General features: G+C 47.6%; 1 protein-coding gene across 1 annotated transcript; it reads right to left on the reverse strand.

The window, feature by feature from the left end:
• Positions 1-187: 187 nt before the first annotated feature.
• Positions 188-19,492, reverse strand: CPSF2 (cleavage and polyadenylation specific factor 2). Its single transcript, XM_061551453.1, has 15 exons — positions 19,359-19,492; positions 17,404-17,594; positions 16,473-16,632; positions 15,943-16,048; positions 15,026-15,155; positions 14,747-14,862; positions 13,325-13,512; positions 12,247-12,537; positions 11,637-11,737; positions 9,902-10,102; positions 8,651-8,797; positions 7,079-7,304; positions 4,826-5,206; positions 4,318-4,452; positions 188-2,415 (listed from the first exon to the last, which is right to left on the reverse strand). Exons 2-15 carry the CDS (start codon positions 17,550-17,552, stop codon positions 2,323-2,325), a joined length of 2,424 nt encoding a protein of 807 aa, XP_061407437.1. The 5' UTR covers positions 17,553-17,594; positions 19,359-19,492; the 3' UTR covers positions 188-2,322.
• Between the last annotated feature and the right edge of the window lie 3,908 nt (positions 19,493-23,400).

Raw genomic sequence — 23,400 nt, forward strand, 5'->3', positions numbered from 1 at the left:
GGCTGTAGTCTGTTTCCATTCAGAACAAAGGCTGCGAAGGATTCACGATCGCACAATTTAAAAATGCATGTCGCAGATGGAATTAAAAACATGTAGAGAGCAGCCGTACAACAAGGCTTTTGACGAGATTTAAAGAGACACAATTTTGATATTTTTTTGACAATGCATTATTTATGCGGACATTTATCATTAGATACAAAGGGTACTGGGACTGATAGTAAGTCTTGACATACCAGTGCATATTGATATGGGAGACTGCTCTCAAAAGACAATGACGAATGCTCTGCATGTGAAAATATAAAAACATTTTTGTCACATCACATGCTGAGCAACGTGGCACGAGTTCAATCCTGATGGGGATTGACTCAGCCCATCATCCGTACATGGTCTACAAAATTAGTACCAGATTTTGGGCACGTCAACAGTGGTTATTCTACTTGACAAGACTCGCACCCACCATAAGAAGGTGGGGTTTCCATCACTGGCTCAGGGCAGTATACTGCATCAGTGCTCGTATATTTTGTATTGAGGTCACAGACTTAACAGGTAGGGGGGCTGCAGTCACAACACTGCCTAAAACAAGTTGCAAAGAAGCTCCAGAAGCCAAGCACTTGCTCGGGCGGTGCGAACGGCAAATCCAATTTAACCTTTAGGCGATCAACGCGGTCCAACAAAGGTGAGATTCGTGTACCGTATAAAAAGTTCACCCCATAATCTGGATGTGCGCCAATCGTGCAGAACACAGCTGGAAGCAGCCGCCGAACTGGAAACGCCCACACACCTTTTTTTTTTTACTCCGATTGCAAAAATGATCGAGTTGATACTTGTGAAAGGCGACGTGTGTCAATTCCGCTGCAATGTTTGATACTGGCGAGGGGCGGCAGATTGGCTAATTGCGAGAGAGCAGCCCAGACAACAGATGCATTGCATGTGCTGCTGCCCTCTATAGAAAAAAACGAAGTCCTGTCTCGTGAAAATGTGGGCATGGAGAGTTAACCTTACTCTCCGTCTCTCTACAGCATTGCTACCTTTTTAGTATTCTGGCCACTTTTCAGATATAATCAAACTTCCCATTTAGTCCATGGGTTAAGAGCAGAAATCGGTACCACAGAGGTGCAAAGCTTTCGTAGTACCGATATATTTACATGGTGAATACATGAGTGAATTACTTGATAGCGCCACTCATTTCAAACGTTTATCTCGCGATCCACCGTTATTGGACATATTGTGCCACCTCAGGTGGTACCAACTGGGGAAATACCTGGTCTGGGTCCTTGGAACATTTACGGTGCGCGAGTGGTAACACTGGCGCCTCACAACAGGAAGGTCCTGGGTTTGACTCCCGACTCGGGCACCTTTCTGCGTGTGGGGTTTGTACGCTCTCCTCCTGTTCTGCATGGGTTTCCTCCGGGTTCTTCCGTTTTCTCCCATAAGAAAAAAAATGGCCAAACATCCCAATATTGAAACATTCCCTGCAAATTACTCAATCGCCATGACAGCAACGTCACCCGTCCGACTGCAAAAACTGGGCAGGACCCTCCTGAAAGAGTTTTGAGACTTTCCTGGCCAAAATAAAAAATAAGTTGACAGAGCAAATCGGGCCACGCTACATCTGCCATTGGCCATGCAATCTTTGTCGTTGGAAATTATCTTCTTGCTTCAGTGAGCATCGAGGCATCTCCCGTGTATAGCCGAGCGGGCGGTGGCAATTCCGCATTTCATATCGTGAAGGAGCGAGTGAGCTGTTGTAAATATGCACGTAATAAATTAATGCAACATTTAAATTTTTACCGGTATATTCACTGCCGTTAACATCACCAACAGCAGGAAATGTATCGATTACAAACAGCAAATGGGTATTAAAATCAAGTTGCAAGCGTCATTACATGGATGCATTTGTTTTATTTGTACAGGTGGAAAAGGAAACATTGGCAGCCGTGAAAATATGTATTCTGTATTCCAATTCCACGGGCCATCCTGGCCAGCGAACAGCGGAAAACATACGTTTACTGTACACAAGAATCGCCTTCGGTTAAAACTATATCCACTACCAGAAGCATTCCTTGAACGGCCAATTATGACGAACGGTGACCTACGTCTCCCTTTCATAATTGTCAAAAATGCTCTGAATTATAAAAAAAAACTGGCATTTTCTCCGAAAGCTTACCCGACGTTACGATCCACGGCTTCGTGTCGCGGTCATTTACATTCGGGATGGGGAGACTAGAAAAGTACGAAGACAATCGTCACGCAAGGGGAGTGGACGCGCCACCAAAAAGGCCCTCTCAGCATCACCACCTTCAGCGCCCGGAGCCAGAGAGGTCACACAATAGCGTACTGCTGGTACAGGAGGTCACGGATCTTGTAGTAGTCCTCACATATGCATCCTTCCAGGCCGATGCGGCCCGCCTCCGTCTGCAAAGACAAAGATCCCCCGTGTAGCCTTTACAAAACTGTTGGGGCAAGTGCTGTTAGCGAGGAGTACCTCCGAAGGCCGGCGTGGCACATGGACGGAGTTGATGGCCAACACCATGACCAGGGCCACCTTTGTCTCCCCAGGGGCTGACGTTTACACACCGCTGCAGGTACTCTTTTGATGGTGAGTCCATCGCGGGGATGTCCAGTACACCGGTTCAGATATTCATCACGGGTGTTGGGGGGGGCATCCGGGTGGGAATCGAACTCGGGTTGCCGGGTTCGTAGCGCGGTGCAGTGCTAACCCCATTGCTATACCGCTGTATCCGCACACAGCACGGCACACGCACGAAGACAAGGGTAGCCACTTGAGCCTGGTTTGATTACCATGGCTGGTGCCGTTTGCAAAGGGAGAATATTCTGCCGTGCTGGGAATAGAAACAACCCTGCCATGCGCCGAGCCGGGGGGGGGGCAGATGAATGCAATGGGGGTGATACATTATTCTAAGACATGCAATCCAATCTTTATTTTTTTCATCAGAAGATGAAACGAACGCAGTTAAGACAAATGTGAAAACGTGGCCTTGTTTGCAAAGGTGATCCCCTGGGTGACATCAAATAAAATTACAACTAATCCTGGCAGCAAATCCAATCATTTGGTAACGGATTAAAGGTTCAAAAGTAAAGATATAAAATTCATAGAAATGAGAAAAATTGCACAATGATTAAATAAATTGACATAATATATTTAACAATGATACAAAATTTTAAAGCACAATTAAATGTAATTTTTTCTCAGTTCCCCAAATAATCTTGCTGGTTTTGATAAAAATGTATAATCAGAGGGGAAGAACTTCAAAGCAGAAACGGGGCATCAGCAGTGTTGCAAGGATGCTGTCCACTAAAGGCAGACAAGGCGTGCCCACAACAGCCGTTTGAAAAACGTTCTTGGATTGCAAGAATTTGAATCCGGCAGACGTAAACTAGAGAGGCTCGCGCAGCGGGTCTCAGCCCGTGGGTCAGGAGGCACGAAAGCCTTTCTCAGGGGATAGAGGCGCAAGCTGCGGCATGGATACTGTGCAGGAGAAATGATGAATGTGCACAGGTGACGTCAGCGCCACAGAACGATGCTAAAACATGAATACTCAACGTGAACCACATGCCTTACTAACACGAAAGACACCATTACACAACATGAAAGACGTGCCTTGCCGTCACAAAACACGAATACACGTGATGCACATGCCTTAACAATGCGAAAACACGAACTATGTATGTATGTCAAACCTATTTTTCACGGTACGTAGCAAACAGTGCTAATCGGAGGTGTGGGAAATGGAAACAAAAACTAAACACAAAAAACAGTTCTAAAATAACGAATAACCTGTTTCTAATACACGTGAAACACTTCTTACGATCACAAACAAAACCCTAATACGGGTTAAACATGTGCCTAACACCGTCTTGAATGGAACGGTGGCCATGTGATCACTCTCTATTGTGGCCTTAATAACCTTCGGTGTGTATCTGGGGCTGGGGGAGCAAGTGGTTCTTGATTGGGGAGAGGCAAGGTGGGGGTTCAATACCGTGGAGAGCAAAGGGCGAGAGGCAGCGGGGTGCAGGTGGTGGGGGGGGGGAGGCAGCACTCTATATCAGAATCTTTATCCCAGAGAAATCCGATGAGCTATGAAGCTTTTTTTTTTACGGAAGTCCAAGTAGGGCCAAGTCAGAAAGTTACAACGACAAACAAGAAAACAATAGTGTAAAGAAGAGGAGAGGTGAGAAAAATCACAAAAAACTAAAATATGTGAAAATTTGATAACGTATACAAGTTCAAATTGCATGAATAACACCAAATCCCACGATTGGGGTAAGGCAGGAAAAGAAACCAGAGCAACCCACCCTGCGAACGGCCACCACGTTGTTGCACACGAGCACGCCGCCAATGAACTCGGCCTGGATGCCCTCTCGCAGCAGCACCTGCTTGAAGTCGGAGAGGCGCGGCTCGTTAATGAACACCGCCGCGTGGTCCTGCGCCTGGGAGACAAAAAAGACGGCAGCCGAACGGACGGCGTTTCACAACCGCCACCAGCAGCAGCGGCGGCGGCGACAACGACAGCCACCATTCGTGACTACGTGACGGTGAGACGCCACCGTCGCGCTTGTCCTAGGCTCGGTGTACGTGAAATGTAGACTCACAGGCAGGGCACGGGGCGGCCCCAGGTGTTACAGGTTCACGGATATCACTGGCAAATGTACCGCCCAGCGCTTTGCTCGTTGTCGTGAGCGTCGATCTTCCGCCCTCAGTCATTGCTGCAGGGGAGTTACCCCTGCCACCAAACTGCCCTGTTGCATCCTTCACAAACCTCCTCCTCCTCCCTCTTCTAACTCAGAACCGGCCGCCACCAACCTCGTTCGGCTGCAGCGGCTCCAGAGTGGGGATGATGTCGCCCTCCTCGGGGCCGACGGTGACGCGCGCCGACGTCGTCGCATCTTCGTCGATAAACAGCCCGGCCAGGGGCTGCGCTTGAGAGCGGCCCGCGATGCCGGGGGCGGCCTCCGTTTCGTGGGCGGCTCGGTGCGGGCGATCGACCTCCATGGTCTCGCCGGAGCCGCCCGCCGAGGTGCCGGCCGTCGCGTTGTCGTCGTCGCGCGGCGTCCCGTCCTCGGGCACCACCCCCGTGTCGACGCGCGCCACCCGCAGGTCCAGCGCGCCCTCGATCCACGCCAGCTCGGCGTCCCGTGCCCGGCAGAAGCGCAGGGAGCTCACGAGCGAGTCCTTGAGCCTCACCTTGGGGGGAAAAGTAGGCGCGAGCATAAACAAAAACTATAAAAAATCGTCGAGCCTGACATCGTTTTTGACCAGGATGTCTATTTTGCAGTGATTGTTGAGCTCAACTAAACTATCACGATTATAATTTATAACTTATTTATTTGCAGCCCTTTGTCAATCCACTGTTATATAAAGGCCTCCCCCCCCCCCGCCCATCCCTCATTCCATGCTGTTTCGATCACAGGGGTTGTTTGGCCACACTTGAGCGTGATGGTCAGTGATGGTTAGTGCGGGTTGGGGGGTGCCCAGGACAGGTTCAGGCAGCACAAGCCACCAATTTTAGTGTAGCTGGGAATCGAAATCGGGTTACTGGGTTCAAAGCACAATGCGCAATTGTATCATGGCTCTAGCCTATTATCATCGTTCACAACCGAAATGTTACGCTTTGGGACTATAAAAGAATGATAAAACAAAAGCGAGAACTCCTCACAGCGGGTCGTGCCGTGTTTCTGCGGGAACAAATTTGCCTTTTCTGCTCGCACTGTCCAAAAATCACACCCAGTCTCAACAATAAAAAACAACAATTTACATTTAAATAGCATCTAAATATGATCGCATGTCAAGACGCTGTGCACAAACAGTAATAAAAAAAGATTTCATCGTCAGAAGAATAAAATGGTCTTCCTGCCACAAATGGAGCCTTGGAATTCACAGTGAACAGCACGATAAGAATACACACTGCTCATCACCGCAGAAATAATGTTGACGGGAGCGTTGTAAAGAAGAAAACTAATTTGCGGGCCCGGTGAGAGGGCCCGGCGATGGTGTGTATGCCACTTACTGCAAAGGTTCCCAAGTTCGAATCCCCAACGGCCGTTTGGTTAACACCGGGTGTGTTAATTGTAACAAATACAAGCCGCGTGCTTTGCAGTGGACGTCAAAAGCCGTTTCGCGTTATTGGAAAAAGGGTAGGTTGTGTGTGCCGGTATTGTGGCCTCGACATTTTTTCAAATGTTATAAATAACCCAACGGACGTAAGAATGCCCACTTGCAGGCTGTTGCTGCGTTCACCCTGTGCCCCCAGTCACCTCGAAATGTACTGCATCGGAGGCACTGGTGTAAATATTAATGGTTTATAATCATTATTATTGGTACTACGCTTGTTCACACAGGAAAGCCCCACCGAGTCTCACGACGCTCTTTTGAGAGGGTCCTGCCAAGTGTTCACCGCAGAGGGCGGTGTATGCCGTGTGTGTTTGTAATCCCATTTGAGCAATTTGTAATTCCTCAAACCATGCACTTTTGCACCATGATGCCGATATAGACTGGCCTACCCTTGCAAATTACGTCAGGGGGATCTTCAATGTCCGCTGCAACGCAGTACTAACTGGGGCGACCGCCAGATTCGAACCGTGAATTTCTGCAATAAGCGGCTAACTTGCTACCGCCGGCCCGCGTCACAGCCCTGGCGATGCTGACGCATGTACGTATGGGTGCCACGATGGCGAGATGTTGACTACCTCGCCTGGTATACAGGAGGTTGTGGGTTCCATCCCGACCCTGATGCCTGTATATTTGGAGTTTGCATGTTCTCCCCGTGGTCGCGTGGATTTTTCTCCGGGTACTACGGTTTATCCCCTCCACATTTAAAATGAACTTCATGCGTTTAGAGTATTTGGCTGCTAAACATTTCCACGTGATAAGCCACTTTGTTGAGTTATCATTTGTCGCCAGGCCACTTCTGAAAAAGAGCTACATTGCGCAGTGGGCCTTACCTGGTAAAATAAAAATAGCATAGTTTAGTATGTTGAACTTCTTTTGAAATTGTACCCACGATGATGCGCCGATGACGCGCGCGCACACACAGCAAGCACGCCCGGCACGCCACACCTGGTAGATGAGGTTCTCGCTCGTGGCGTCGACCGTCTCGTGCAGCCTCGGCGTGTACACCTTCATCTCCTTGCCGCCGAACGCACGGCATGCGTCGGCCAGGTGGCGCGTGGCGTCAGGCGGCCCGTGCACAATCACCAGCTGGCGCGGGCGCATCTGGCTGATGAGCTTCTTGAGCGACTCGCCGTCTGAGCGCCCTTCGTAGTCGATGTAGATCAACTTGGCCCTTGAAGCGAACGGGGGAAGGGAACGCGAACGGAACACGAAGGGTTTACACACGCACACAAAAAATGGAAAATTGCACTTCGACTAAAGCACACTGGCAACAACAGTAATAATTTTAAGGACGTCAATGACGATCCGTAATAATTATGAAATTTGGTCATTACCCGCTGATTGCTGTTCCGGCACGATCCTGATTGGTCAGGCAGAACAGCCACCAATGATGGATGGTCTGCTTGACCAGCGAGTGTTGGATTGGCTAAGAGATTCAAAGGGTATTCCGAAGGGAGTGGCGGGAGCTGTGGTTAAAGTTGGGATGGCTGAGGTTGGTTGACGATTTCCCTACGGGTGGACTGCTGGTGGTGTACACCAAGGAGTGATATGACAATGTGTCTGTAGAACAATATTTTTAATCAGTGTGTTGTCTGCCTTTCATCACTAGTTGGTACAGAAACATGGACAAAAACATTGGCACAATAGCTGGCAAGTACACAGAGAAGCACGCAGAAATGTGCATGCGTTAACTTACACTGAGATATGTGAAGAGGAACGCGTAGATTATAAAACATAGTAGCTTAAAGAGACATCGTATATGAGCGTCATCCTGGCTACACTACGCCCGCGTGAGCCGTGCTGGCCTTAACAGGTGCTTGTCAACAGCAATTGCCGCAACGATCCGATACAGAACGTCTTCGTTTTTTTGTGTGCACTCATGGATGACCTGTGGCGGAGACGATCAACCTCTCACGATTGATGGGCCAATTATATCGCGGCTGACTGAAACGTCGCTTCGGATTCACGAGCCTATCGGTACCAACTCAGTGCAATGAACCCCCCTGAGCTGTTGGCCACAGCCTTCATGAAACGCATTCCAACCGTGTCATCAGCGTGACAAGGCCTACCCGACCACTGCCATATTTTTCGCTTACACAGGAGGTACGGACGCCATACGTACATCAAGCAACTAGCGATGCCGTCAAATGGATTACCGCGCTCGACGTACAAATGATAACGTTTCACATCAGCAGCTTTTCAAATGCCGTACGAAGAAAAGTGGCAGCACAGAAAGCGAGGGGGACATTTTCAATGAGGATCGGGAGGGAATAAGTCTTTGTGAGTATGTATGTATGCCGAACTTTCGCACTGTATGTAGCCAACCGTGCTAACTGGAGTTGTGGGGGAAGGACAACAAATTAAACACGAAAAACAGTTCTAAAAAAATGAGTTTTTAATCTAGGTTTACAAATGAATCGCTCTAGTGGCTTCCTATTATCGGAAGACCGTTCCAGACGGCCTCAGGAGCGCATCTGAATGCTCGCGATGCAGTGTTGAGGGCGCAGCGCCGCGTACCGAATTTCGACCGTGTGGCTGCTGGAGATGCACTTGGTGGGCACATCGGTCAGGTCCTGCTCCATGGCCTCCTCCGCCTGGTGATGAGCTTCGACACCCTTGTCCTCATCCACGCTTGGCAACTCGGGCATGAAAAAATCTTCGGGCCTGTGCACACACGAAGACACAACGGAGTTTGTACTGCACGGTCCCTCTGCTACCAGCCACGGAAACCCCATGAGCTCCGATAACAGCTATTATGCATGGTGGTCACCCATACGCACACACTATCTAGGCTCAAAACCTGCTTGGGTTCTAAGATTTGACAACATCGGGAGCATCACGGGTGATTTGGCCATATATGGTCATAGCACATATATATTTTTCCACTTTAACAGCCCAAATGTATTCATGGAAACTATGTTAATGCATGCAGTTTCTAATGCATATGCTACATCTGGCAGCGCAAATTGTTCTTATATATTTGACGAATATGAACCTAGAGTAAAATGTAAAAGTGCAGCCCTGCAAATGCTTTCTCGTGCCACTGCTGGTCAAAGGAGCTCCACTCGAGGCAGTTGTAGAGTCCCTCTAGAGGGTATTCCATGCTGGCCAGATATCTTGGAAGAGGTGGGAGTTCCCACACTTTACCCCATCACACGCGGCCTGCCAATCAACAACCTGCCGTATACCCATTTACACCGCTGGGTGGACAAAGACGGGTGGGGGGGGGGTGCGGGGGAGATTCGGAAAAAACTTGCACCGTTGTTTCAACTGCCGCGCCGGGAGTTCAAACCGAACCGGTGACCTCTGGACTGCAAGTCCAGTGTGCTGACCACGACACCACTGCGTCATCCGTACACCAACTGCATTTGCTAAAATACGGCCATCTCGTATTCGTTATTTACCGACATGGACGTGCGAATGTTTCTCAATAAATCCATGAAGGAGCGAGTGAATCTAAGCTAATTTATTTTTATTTTACAGAGGTAAGGCCCGCTGAGCTATGCAGCTCTTTTTCAAAAGCGACCTGGCCACAAATGATAGCTCAACAAAGTGGCTTATTACATGGAAATGTAGAGCAGCTAAATCCTCTAAAAGCACGCCGATTCTGAATGTGGAGAGAAAAATTGGAGGACCTGGAGAAAAATCCATGTGAACACGGGGAGAGAGAACATGCCAACGCCAAATATACAGGCGTCAAGGTCGGGATCATACGCACGACCTTCTGCTTTCCAGGCAAGGTATCGAATCTCGGCGACGCGCCCTTACTTTATGATCTCTCCGTAGTCGTCCCACTTGATTTTCTCCTCCGTCGATGGGTACATGGGGTAGGACTTCTTGGCATGCTTGAAGAAGCTGCCCTTGCGACTGTTCTCGCTCTTCATCATCAAGTCGTGCTTGGCCTTGCCCGCCGGCTGGTACTCCATGTCACCCTCCAGGTCGCTGTCGTCGCTCGAAAATTCATCATCGCTGCACCGACGCGTTCGGACACATTCGATCAAAACCAGGCCGACTGGGCGATGCTTCTTGGGGGGTGGCTGGTGGGAGTGGGGGGTGGTGGGGGTGGGCATGCCCAAGCGGCTGTCTGCGACGAGCGACTCACAGATATCGGCAGAAATACGGTCGATGTGTCGCCCGCACATTACTGATAAGTTTGCAATATAATTGCGAGACCACTCGCCACCATCCCCGCCATCCATTTCAATTATTTGGTGCAAAATGTGTGACCTTCGAAGGCAACGTTAATATTTCTCACTCGTACAAAGAGCGAGTTGATGAGTTCTCAGCCTGATTATTCGACTGTACAGCAAGTTCCCGGGTTGCGGAAGACCCGACACAAGGAAATCCGACTTTATGGAAATGCTCCAAAAAATCACGTAAAATTTAGGTTTCAATTTGAATAAATGTTTGCATTAGTTACGTAAGCGCAAATAATGCAGCGCAGTGAGGCTGCGGATGAATACCGCGGAGCGTAAATAAAACTCCACCTTCACCGAGCTTCACCGAGGATTAAGGTAAAATGGATTTTTTTGCAGTGTTATGTAATCCATTTCTTTTGTAGCATTAAATAATTGTTTGTTTTATATGCTTAGAACTGGCTATTTTTCCATTGCTAGTTTTCTTTATTTTAAGTTTATTTCATGAGTTATTTACTGGATGTACTTTATTTAACACAATTACGCTTAGATTGCTTATGGTCTCGGCCAACAGCGATCGGAGAAGTCTAGGCCTAACCTAATGCACGGTAAACGAACATTCGGAACGGAGCGCTTTCTGTTAACAATTAATATTAAAATGTTTCGTGGTATTCATAAACAGTTGGATACAGTATATGTTCCATTCGTTTAATTATGGGTAGTGTTAGGGTAGATATTCGATTAAATGAATGAATCGTAGGAAGTGCAGAGCGTATTACAGCGATACGATACAGGTAACGATATAAAACGGAGGACAGCACGATACGGTATCGAGATAAAACGAACATAGTAATTGGGAAGGAGAGGTACAACTATTTCCGGCTTTGGGAGTTTATCGTTGATGTTTGGGGGAAAATTCTTCAGTTTCCGTTCAGTTTCCTATGGAAAATTTGGGCTACGGATCAATCTCGAGAACATAACCCTTTCGTAACCCGGGGGCTGCCTGTACAATGAACACCCCACATCGCACAAAATGTGGTTCTGCCCTTAATTTGTCCAAATTGATGCTCTGAGAATAAAATAAATCCCCGTCGCTGTCACGTGCCAAACGTCCGTCCTTGGCCAAGCGAACGGGAAAGTGCTGCCCCCTACCGTGTGGATCTGTGGTCACTTCAAGAGATGTCAGATGTAGCTCGCTGTGCTCTCTGCCGCTGTGGGGCAGTTCTCTAACAACCAGGAGTCCCCCGGCTGTTGTGCGAAAGTATAATTTGTCTCACGACATGCCGCCAATTAGCACCGGTGGCTAAGTATGGCACAATAGGCATAAACCCTGGGGAAAATATATATATATTTTTTTAATTGCTCACTCTTTGGCTTGCTCTTGCTTTTTCGCTTCTTCTTTCTTTATTTTGTCTTTTTCCATATATTCTTCAAGCTCTTTACCTTCAAGCTTGACACGTTTGCGTATCTGAATAAGAAAAAATGCGGATATCATCACGGTGATTATTTGTCTTATCATTAACACTTGGCCAGGCATCTTGTGAGAACCCACACTTTACCCCACCGCACACACAGAAACCAGCCGATCGACTGTGTTGTTCCAATTTACTGGGCGGACAGACAAAGGCAGGTCGATTTAGGCAACAGTGTTTCAACTGTCATGCCGGAAGAAGGTATCGGCGACCTCTGGATTGCAGGTCCAATGTGCTAGCCATTAAACCACGCTACATACGCTAACCCAAAGTTTATTTGGTTAAATGTTACTTCACGTCTGCTCCGAAAGAGCCGACCCTCCTGATGTGGACATACGCCGACTTTCTTTTTGTAAATTGGCAACCACCAAGGAGCGTGCTTGGCTACGTACGGCGCGAAAAAAGTTCAACACGCGTACACACACACAGAGCGTGCGATGGCAGCGACGCAAGTTCACGGCTAAAATCCACCCTCCCCACCCCCCGCCCCAAACGCGAACCTCACCTCCAGTTCTGCCCGGCGCAGTCCCGGCTTCTCGATGAGCGTGCGTGCCAGCGTGCCTGGCATGGTGCGGGCCGTGAAGATGACGCAGTGCCTTGGGTCGCCGCACCACTGGATGAAGAGCTCGCGCGAGAAGCCGCACTCCAGGTCGGGCTGACTGCACAGCACCACCTTGGGGCTCGGCACCTTGGCCAGGTCGGCCAGGCTGTGGCACAGGGACAGGTGCCTGAACTGGAACGGGTTGTTGCGCTTGTCCTCGAAGCACCGCATCAGTTTGTCGCTCATCCACTCCACCTGCGGTCGACGATGCGTAGGTGGGTGGGAACACAGGTTCACATACGTGGCCGCTCGAGACAGAAGAGACACTCGGCGTCAGGGTTCTTTTAATGATGTATCTTTCGATGGACCACGTAATAATACTAAATGTGCACGCTGTCAAAGCGTCACGCGACGTCTGAACGTTGTATGTGTCGCGTGTACGGACGTTAAAACCGCTGAGACACGAGGTCAGAATTCTGCCACTGTATTTTCTCGTGGGTAACAATGCAACTAGTGTGTGTGTGTGTGTGCGATGAGAGGCCACACGGCGTCATAGTGTCATGCGATGTCTAAATGTCTTGTGTACAGATGTTGACATCACATGATGCCTCTGACATCATAACATCTGTACATGCGATCACACATCTGTAGCTCGTGTGTTCGGATCCCTCTATCTTGTTGAGCTCTCTTTCGTCTCACTAATGTCTATCTCTCAATGTCTCTCCAAGCCATATACATTTCGGTGGGCTATAGATCTGCGGGCCACCAGTTGAAAGAGCCCTGAAACTCGGCGATTTGATCTACTCTTGCTCTTGAAGACATATGCGTGTTTTCGCACACAAATTGTACTTAAAAGAGACATTCACCATGAGAATAGAGCCATCGATATTTACGCGACTGTGAAAACACGGGAGCGCGTTTGTCACACCCGCGCAGAAGAGAACGATCGAGTATAGGGGAAGGAAGAAAAAAACAAATAACGCAGGCGATCGAATCCGAAGCACAAAGAGGATGCGGGGTCGTCCAAACAAACGGTACGAACCTGAGACTTTGAGAACTCGACGACGTTGTAGCTGACGTTGTTGAGAAGCGCGAGGGAGTACGCTCCCAGCCCCGCGTCCTTGGTCCTCCAGATCTGGTCGAGCAGCTGGGCCAGCTCCAGCACGCGACCCGCCGTGTCCACGGCAAGCAGCACATTGCCGTCCCCACGCAGCGTCTCAAGGATGTTCGCTGCGGGGACGCGGATATATGAACACAGGGCATTACAAAACGTTGCCCGTGTTTCACATCGGCATTTAAAGGCAGGTGAGAGTCCGCAGGTCACTGAGAAGGGATCTCAAGAGATAGTTTTGTGATATCTGCTTCCGTGTGGGCAATTACGCGAAATCTGTACGTATGTATGTTGAACTTCTATCGCACCGTACGTAGCCAAACGTGCTAATTGGATGTGTGGGCTAATTGGAGGTGTGGGATAATCGGAATTATCTGAAAAGATACTTCGTATCATGACATGAGGCTGAATGCAAAAAGCAGAATATAATTCGGAAAGATTTTAATAGGTTATTTTGTTTAAATCAGACGACAGCCAATTCAAGCAGTCTGTCTTCAAGGAAGGTCTGGGTTTATAATGATTGTCGCTCATACATTCAACAACTAACGATGACAAGTAACAATCACTTTATGATTGCATTAATAACAAAGTAATTTCTACTCTACTGAGTAATACATTAAAACTAGTGGACAGTTTTTAACCACGTAAAAATAAAATTTTCATCAATCAGCCTACGCGTTTTCAGAATCCCATTTCTGTTTTTTAGCAACAAATTTAACTTCTCTAGACCAGCTTCCACTTTTAGTCTCATGAGCAGTGAGGCCGGCTAAAACAACTGCTGCCGAGTTGCATGACATGACAGACAAGAGCCCTCAATGAGAACGGAGGGGCCCTGACACAAAAGTGTAAATCTGCATCTCTTATCCACAGCTCTTTCTCATCCATATCTCCTGTTAGGCTCTCTTTCATTCCACCGATCTGTAGCTCTTGTACTATTACAGTGAGGCAGCATGGCTGTTATGCTTTAAAGTATAGACGTTTCTTGCCCAAAGAAATTTGGGACAGTGCTCATCCTCGGTTTACAGCTCTGAGCCAGTGGTGGAAATTCCAAATTGCTGTGGCAACAATGAATACAACCACAGGACAATCACTGTTGACTTCCAAGCAGAATGGAAAGTCAATTTATCATCCCTGAAAAAATTTAAGTTTGAGTCGACCACCGGGCACGAATTAATCTGGCAAAGTTCCAATTGCGAGTGGCATGCTTTAAAAAAAATGTATAACTTTCCAATAGACAACACCAGTATACAAACTTGTAAGTGACGCATGCAAAGACGAACACCAAACTCTTGTGTAATGGAACATGTTAAATGGGATGAAAATATAAAGTGTTCCTTCGGTAAGGAAACATACTTAGCAGCTGTTCATCTCGTTGTTTCCTCCTGGCTTGAACGTATGTGGCATTTAGTGAGTCAGTGATGAGCAGTGATGGTCTTGTGACAGTCTCTAAAGCGCAACCGTTTAAGTGTCTACATAAAACAAAACAAAAAAACAGGTGAACAGTTAATAAATGATGAGTTTACAATCATTCACAAGCAGTTATAACGGAATCTGACATTAAAATGGAATACAAGTAAACAGTGTACTTTCATATTAGCTGCTAGAGATGTACGTTCATGTCCTGTAGCTTACATCTCTCTTTTGTGGTTGTAATCCACCGCATAGATGATCTCCTCCTCTCCATCTTTTACAATCTTCCACACTGTGCCCCCAATCATGTGGCCAGCAGGCAGCGGGGTTATAGACAAGCCATGTCCCTTGCCTGAATGAAGAAGGAATACAACGTTATATTGAACGCGATAAACACGACACCAAACATAAGCCGAAATAGCTTTAAACATCTCCAATTTCGCCGACGGCAAGTCTGTAGAACTACTATCAGGGTTGAAGCGCAGGAAATTACTGCATAGTTGGGGTCAGTCAGGATTAACATGATGGCTGGTGGTCGAGACTACGTACGGAGTGGTAGGCAAAGGAGGGAACACGTTAAAGGGGAAGACTACGTGGTGGGTCAATTCAATCTCGTGGACAGAAGCCTGGTGGATTGGTGCACCATGAGACTAAGAGATGGTGAACACTTGGGGAATCCTTCATTAAGCAGTGAATATTTTTATTCTATTTTACCAACTAAGGCCCACTGAGCCATATACAGCTCTTTATCAGAAGCACCTGGTCACGAATGATAGATCAAGGAAGTGGCTTATCATGTGGGAATTTAGAGCAGCCGAACACTCCAAACGCGTGTTTCTAAATATGGAGGGAAAAACCGGAGGACCCGGAGAAAAATCCACGCGACCACAGGGAGAGAGACACGCAAACTCCAAATATACATGCGTCAAGCTGGGGATAGAACCCACGACCTCCTGCACACAAGGCGAGGGAGTTAACATCTCGCCACCATAGCGAATAAAACATGGCTGATGATGATGATGCATATTTGTCCATCGAGTCAAAACGTACTATTCGTGAGTTTTTAAAAATTCTCTACAAGGGAAACATTACATAACCTATCAATGAAGCATTGTAGGATATAATTAACGATAACAAACCTTTAAGGTAAACAATCTGGTTGTACTTCAGTTGCTGGATTTTGTCAAAAGCAGCGTCGACATCATCCAGCGTAAACAAATTGAAATCTTCCGAGTTGTGCCTTGACTGTGGAAACAATTGCGGAAAGATCTTTTAGTGAAACAATTATCTGACGTTTATCAACATCCGCAACCGAAGTTGAAGAGTATTTAAGTCGACATTTGTTTTAAAAAGTGGGAACTCGGGATGGCCTCATTTACAAAAGTGACCCAAGTCATCAAAACGACAAAAGTAATAAAATAGACCAATGAAGCAAATAAAAATTAGAGAATAAATAACAACCGATTTACAAAAATAGAATAGACAGCACAAATGTAATTCAACATTAAAGAGAATAAACGTCCTGAAACGTAAGTTGTCTCGGAAATTACTGTTAAAGAGTTCACAGTACAATTAAGTTACAGACACAACGAACAGATGTAGTGATTATCATCCACGGACATGTACCAGCATGTGTTGCACAATGACGCCTATAATGCAAGGCTTTCACCTGATAGAGGTCATACATGAACATCTGGCCCATCTTGTACACAGGAATGGTGGCATAAATGGCACAGTTCAGCCCGAGCTTTCCCACGGCAAACGGCAGGGCGCCCAGATGTGGAGTGTCAGGGTGCGAGAGAAGAACTGCATCTATCTGATGGATGTGCCTGCAAGCGAGAAAAACACAACGATGAAAGAACGTGCTACGGTGATATTTTGTTTAGCACGGTTGGCTACGTACGGTGCAAAGGATGTTCAACATACATATACGCACGAACAAATCCTGTAGACACACACTTCCGCTGAGCCATGATCACAAAATATCGTTCATATCCGGCTAGGTGAATCAACGGCAGATTGAGCGGCTCGTAATCGGAAGGGTTGGGAGTTAAATTCCTGATTGGGGTGTGACTCGGCCCATCATCCCTCTGGGTTGATAAAAAGGTACTAATTTGTGGGGAGGTCAACAGTGGTTGTCCTATGGATAGACGTGCTACCGCCATAAGAATGAGGACTGTACACCACTGGCTCAGAGCTGTTAATAGGAGATGAGCACCACCCAAATGCTAATTTGAGCAGATATCACCGACTTTAACATTGTCACACTCTTGACTGCACTGCACATTAATGAATATAACGGTGAATTTATTAATAAACATTATCGTGTGAACGATATATGCACATAACCATACATACATATTGCAGGATACATTATGGTATTTACATGGAATAAGTGTACATCATTTAGGTGGAACGATGGAGTGGTTAGTGTACAGTTCTATGAACCTGGTGACTTTGAGTTAGATTCCTGGCCACAGCTCACACCAGTGGTGACCGACTGAAAAAAAAGGTTAATGAATAGAATCTCGGTCTGTATCGAGACAATCTACAATCGCCGTGGTAGGGGTGATGAATCGTTTGAAGAGGTGCTTTGCTACCGTTTGAGAATTTCCACAAAGTCCGCCTTGAAGTTCTCATCCCAGCCGCAGTCGAGAAGGAACCTGAACTCGTCGACCTGCAGGAGGTAGCAGAGGGCGCCCTCATCCTGCACTCCGGACAGGGCCGTGAGCTTGATGATGGAGGTCATGGCTGCTTCGTCCCTTTCTCAGTCTTCCGGTACCTGTTGTCACTGCAGGGGTTAAACACCAGGACAACCTGAGCATACGATTGTTGTAAAGTGCAACGAGTGGCAAATGTTAATCTTCCAAGTACAAAAACATATTTTGTACATGTGCAACACTTTTGTCAAACCACTGCTGGATGAGGGCCTAACCTAAACCCCCATGTGTTTTACCTAGAGCAGTGGTGACCAATAGGCCAAGCGTTGTGATCCACTTCGGTGGAAATCAACGGGCTCGTAATCCACCAGAGCTATGACCAACATTTTCCTAGTTTGTACATGTGCATATGTTAAACTTCTTTCGTATCCAACCGTGCTAATCGGAGGTGCTGGGGGAAGGACAACAAAATATACAAAGAGTCAGAAGTGGGTAGCTCCAGTGGCTTCCTAATATCGGACGAGCGTTCCAGACGGCCACAGAAGCGCATCCGATTTAACTTTTTAACCGAGATTAACTTTTTTTACCTAGATTTAATGCGATCACCGAGCATTTTCCGGTCACGACTTAGCACGCTGTGACATCTCGCTTGAGTCAAGAGATTTTAAAATCCTTTTTCAGATGAACGAGGGCTCCAATTCGTGTCGGACAGGGCGGGTAACCCGACTACTAACACAAGCGATGGAATGCGTCTCTATTATATTTGTACAAGTGGAATAAGTGACTTTAATTGTAACTGAGCCTTTAATTTGTAAAGACCATTTACATGGGAAATTAAAAGAAAACCACAGTCTTGATTTGAAGCTTTCGTGACTGCAGGAATCCATACTTTCTGGTTCTTTCGGTAAAGTCACGTAAATAGAAAAAATAATAAAAGAAACACGGCGTTTCGGTCACAACACAAGCGTCCGTCATCCTGATAACTTTACTGGCCACGCAACGCGAACTGTTTAACATACCGTATACTCTGGGGCACATCGAGCTCAAATTAACTATTGTTTTACATTTTATTTTACCAGGTAAGGCCCCACTGAGCGACTGAAAATAGATTTTTCAGAAGCGACTTGGCCACAAATGATGGCTCAACCAAGTGTCTTATCGTGTGGTAATTTATAGCAGCCAAATACTATTAAACAGACATACGTAGACCCATAAAGATACACAGAGACCCATTCAAGACAAGCCGCAGTAGTGCGATTGTAGCCATGCAACTAAAGCTACGGACTACGGAGTAAACCCACTGTCGCCTGCGCTCTTTCAACAGAGGAACAGCAACACGACGCGAATTCTCTCCCTCCTGAAAGCCCTCTCTCATCGTCGTCGTCGTGGCCAGCAGCAGACTTGGCCATCGGTAGTTTAGCTCCCGAACACACGAACATTCGCCAAGACAATTTTCAAAACCCGCATCATAAACGGGGCGAAGTTCTTAGCGACAAGACCAATGGTTTAAGCACGCACACACTGCACAGCTCCCACGTCAGTGACGATATCCAAATCGTGGCCTCTCAACCCCACAATGTGGCGAAGTATGGTCAAACCACCAACCCACGACCGACTTAGTCTCGTTAAACCTTCATCGAGCAGCGCATTCACAGTGGCGGGTAGGTGGGTGGGTGGGTGGCCGTAAATCAACACAACTCTTGAATTACAATTCAACACGGAGGCTTTCGCGACCAACATCACCCACAGCAAGAGGCTCTTTGGATTACAAGCCTAATAGCGTAGGCCTCACGTCCGCACGTCGACGGCGGAGGGGAGACGGCAACTCCGCTCGGTACAGCGCCCGGCAGTGGGTGCGTGGCGCCTCGGGGTGTGTTGGGGGTGGACAAAGATACCTGAGGAAGGAACCTGTCGGGACACGGAGACTTTGTGGGGGGGGGGGGGGGTGGCCCCCTAACTTCGAGGAAAATTCGCGCGTGTCCAACACGGAGGGACGCGGCGCCAATTCTGAGACTGGCGTGGAAAATCGTAGAGCGCACAAGCAAGCGGGGGGGAGGCGGGGCTCGGAGAAGACGCACGCGATTGGTCGGTTGAGATCGACCGGGGCTCGCTCGTAGCCAATCGGCGGCGAGCGTCGCTTAAGCGTGTTGGGAAATTTGCGGCGTTTGATGTGACGTCACCCACCACCCCCCCACACTTTTATTAGTTGTGACGTCATGCTTTAACTGAGAACTGAATTTGAATATTTTATTTACATTGGAGGAATCCGATGAGCCGTAAAGCTCTTTTTCACAGCTGTCAAGTGGGTTCACCATAGCTGTCAACCCATGCGGCTTAGCCGTATTCCTGTACAGGGAAATTGAGTTTTCACGTCCATATAGTGTACAGCTGTTTCAATAGGGGCAAAATGTGTTTTGTCTGTTTGTGTTTCACCCTCGTGATGGGACTTTGTTTGGATGAACGTTGAGATTGATAAGGGCACGAGGTGACAGATACGGTCTGAGTTGGTCTGTATTAAGGTAGGGCACTGATCAGGGGTTGACAGCTATGGGGCCGTCTATAAATGACGTCACGCGATTTTGGACGATTTTTGACCCCCCCTCTCGTCACACGGCGTCACAAAAAGTCAGACCCCCCCCCTCAAATATGACGTCACAAAACTCTGCCCCCCACCCTCCCAAAAAAAATTAAACATGCTTCAAATCGCTTTAAACTATTGTCATTGTAGTGCGTATTAAATGTGGCGCTGCACTCTGATGTTGTAGGAGAAACATTTATTAAAAAGTCGATTTAATTAAGTAGAACGTGTTGTCTATATTTATTTAAAGTTGCGCATTTTGATGTGACGTCACATTTCTCAACCCTCCCCCATCGTTACACATCGTCACAAATCTCTGACCCCCCCCCCCCCCAGGTGCGTGACGTCATTTATGGACGGCCCCCACTGTTGATTTGACAAGACGCCAGGCCATAGTCGTGGAAGCATAGAATCACAGTACAACGTGGGCTATGTTGCTGGACTGCCCACCACGTAGTACACTGACCCGCAACCACCTGTGCCAACGTGGCATGTGCGGTGGTCGCACATGCAAGCCACGATCTATGACTCGACCCATTGCCGAGCTTCTGAGAGCTCGTGAGATGCAGCGTATTTCCGGGTGTTTGGGTCATAGACAATGAGAGTCGTTAGCTATGTTTAAGTCTGTCTTGAAAACTCACCTCTTGCAATAGGCCTTCTTTACCTGCAGGTTCTGTTTGTTTCCTGCTTCCCATACACGGCGGCGCATTTGGGGATATTGGAATGAAATACCCTTGACAAATGTAAATCATTATAATGGTAAATTATTTGCCCATTGGCCGCTTTATTCCCAAAGGGCTGTTGATTAGGGGCCATCCATTGAGTACGTACGCATGGAGGGGGGGTTAACCCAAATGTGTACGCTTGCGTATGGGGGGTCTACTGACAATGTGCGTACGCATAGGAAACGGGGGGGGGGGGGGGGGGTGCAGCGTCGATAATTATTTGTCTACATTAGCCTTCAAATGAGCCACAGTTCAGTTTCTTCAGCTGTCAGACAATTACGACCGGGAGAAGTGGCACTGTGGGAGAGGTGTCACTTGCATGTCACCGTAACCCTGACTGCAGCTATCACGCAGCTCAGCAAAATAAGTGGCCAAGGTACGCGACTTAATTCTTTAATGCAGCCGGCGGTGGACTATCTGTTTGCTTAAACACGTTAATATTATGAATCCTTGATCGTTTCTGCGTGGATTAAATATCGGCCGTTCTATAGGATTCAAGCGTACGGGGTCAAGCGAACGTACGCAGGTGGGGGGGGGGGGGGGGTGTGTAGAAAGTCCGCGTGCGTACAGGGAGAGGGTGGAGGGGTCAAGTTTTGACAGATTTTTGCGTACCTACTAAATGGATGGCCCCTTACTCTGCAGTCTTCATTCAGTCAACCCAGCTAAGCTATACATTGTCCATTAGGTGGCGCACACATCCATGCTTTCCTAAACAACTTTGCGGACAGTTTAACACGTAGTAAGAGGCTTTCGCGACCAATAGCATCCATAATAAGGTGTTTTTTGGGTTAGATAGCATACATATAAATGTGTCGTTAAAACCGCCACCACCCGAAACCGCCAATTGGTGAGGTTTATCACGTAAAACAAAACGTGTCAATTAGTTACTACTTCAACACGCCGGTGAGTTGGAGAGTAAACCGACAACATGCACAATTAGAGTACGGCGTTTCGCTGGTGATTACAAGCAGCTTAATCAGGTGATTAGCCAGAATTGTGAAGAAACATTGAGCACAACACGCGCGCGCGTGTCTGTGCATCGTTATTGACCCGAGTTCGAATCCCGCTCATGGCCAACACCGGTGACAATTTTCTGAACCGTTCCTGGGCCTCCTGTCCTAGGTAGACTCAGCCTCAAATGAGTATTTGGTGCGGCGTGTAAAAATCACCGCGAGGGAGACAAAGGCGGTCGGGCGTGGTGCTGGTCACCCACCCCCTCGTGTGCCGTACCGGCCTTCGTAGCTGTTTGCTCACAGCGTTTGCCCCAACAATCTGTTGTTAAAGGCTACACGGGGGTTCTTAGTCTTGGTTATCGTCAGCCATGGTCAATCCACTGCTGGATGAAATCTCTCCGCCAGCCATCGCCATATCTCTCACAATCCACCCAACTACACCTGCATGCACACGAGCTGATTCCATGGCTCCATCTCATCGGTGGACGTACTCTCAGATGAGTCCTGATTCTTCTCGGCTGGCACTCCCATCACGATTTCCCGAAATACAATTTGACGAAATTACACATTTCTGAAGAAGATTAGATTAACTCTACTTTAGTGAACAGTGCAAATTTAGTCAACACAAACCCCATTCATTTCAATGTAAATAAATCATAGATTATATATATAAATGTAGGGCACGTGTTAAGGTCATGTAGAAAAATATGAAGTGGTTATGGATTTACAACGCTAATCGAGTGTTCATTGTGTTGTATCAATACGTGAAGATGATATTGACAAGCATCAGCAATTACGCCAATATCACGCATCAACTGTGTCAGTTAGCGAATTAAAAACTAAGTATTTAACTTCAGATTACAGTATCCAGCAATGCTTATGACCAAATCATCCAAACTCAGCCTGAACTCGTCAAATATGGGAGGTTAAGCAGTCTCGAGCCGAGATAGCACTTCTATGGATGGACGACCACCATGCAAAAAAACAGGTGTTATAGGCTGCTGCGGGACTATGCTGTCACCACAGCGCAGTACAGCAAAATCCATTGTGTTGTACCATACTTCCAATTTCTATGCTCCTCTCTTTCATCGACCAGCATGGTCAAGTATGGTCAAATGACCCATCATCAAGCTCGAGTGGTGGGTTGGCAAAAGGTCCGCACATTGACATACAAACATTCACCAGTACAAAATGGCATCACATCGCAACCGATAGTGAAGTTAACCAGGTGCACTCGTGCCAATACATTTACCCAGGAGAGTCTGAGTCCCAAGTCTGACCAGAAGGTCCTTGATTTTGGGATGGATGCCCCATCGGACGGTGGTGGCAACGCACGTCACCTGTGAAACTCCCTTCCCGTGGGTATCGAGGCGGTGCCATACTCTGGCTCGCCAGGAGAATGCGGTACAGCACAGCAAAACAAATGTGGACTCTATTGTACCCGTGTGGGATACAGTGTTTCTCCATCGCACACGTGGGTTTTTTTTCCTGGGTGCTCTGGTTTCATCCCACGTAAAAAAACGCATTAATTGGTCGATAGCAACACCTCCGATTGGCACGTATGGTGCGAAAGAAGTTCAACATACCTGCATACACAGAGGATTGCAGAGCTTGGGCAATTGTTGGCGCCGGTTCACCGCGTGGCTGCGGCTCTTCCCCGCGCCTCCGAGTCGTCCTTTCT

Source organism: Lethenteron reissneri, chromosome 14 (assembly GCF_015708825.2).
Source record: "Lethenteron reissneri isolate LAM-NWPU_2019-01 chromosome 14, ASM1570882v1, whole genome shotgun sequence".
In the NCBI taxonomy this organism is placed as follows: domain Eukaryota; kingdom Metazoa; phylum Chordata; class Hyperoartia; order Petromyzontiformes; family Petromyzontidae; genus Lethenteron; species Lethenteron reissneri.

Bases quoted from the DNA above. Each gene is read 5' to 3' on its own strand.
- CPSF2 (XM_061551453.1), bottom strand. From the start codon at position 17,552: ATGACCTCCATCATCAAGCTCACGGCCCTGTCCGGAGTGCAGGATGAG. The intron at 16,633-17,403 runs GTAGCAAAGCAC...TCTCGCTTGCAG, and splicing joins TTTGTGGAAATTCTCAAACG to GCACATCCATCAGATAGATG. The intron at 7,305-8,650 runs GTACGCGGCGCT...GTTCGCTTCAAG, and splicing joins AGCCACACGGTCGAAATTCG to GGCCAAGTTGATCTACATCG.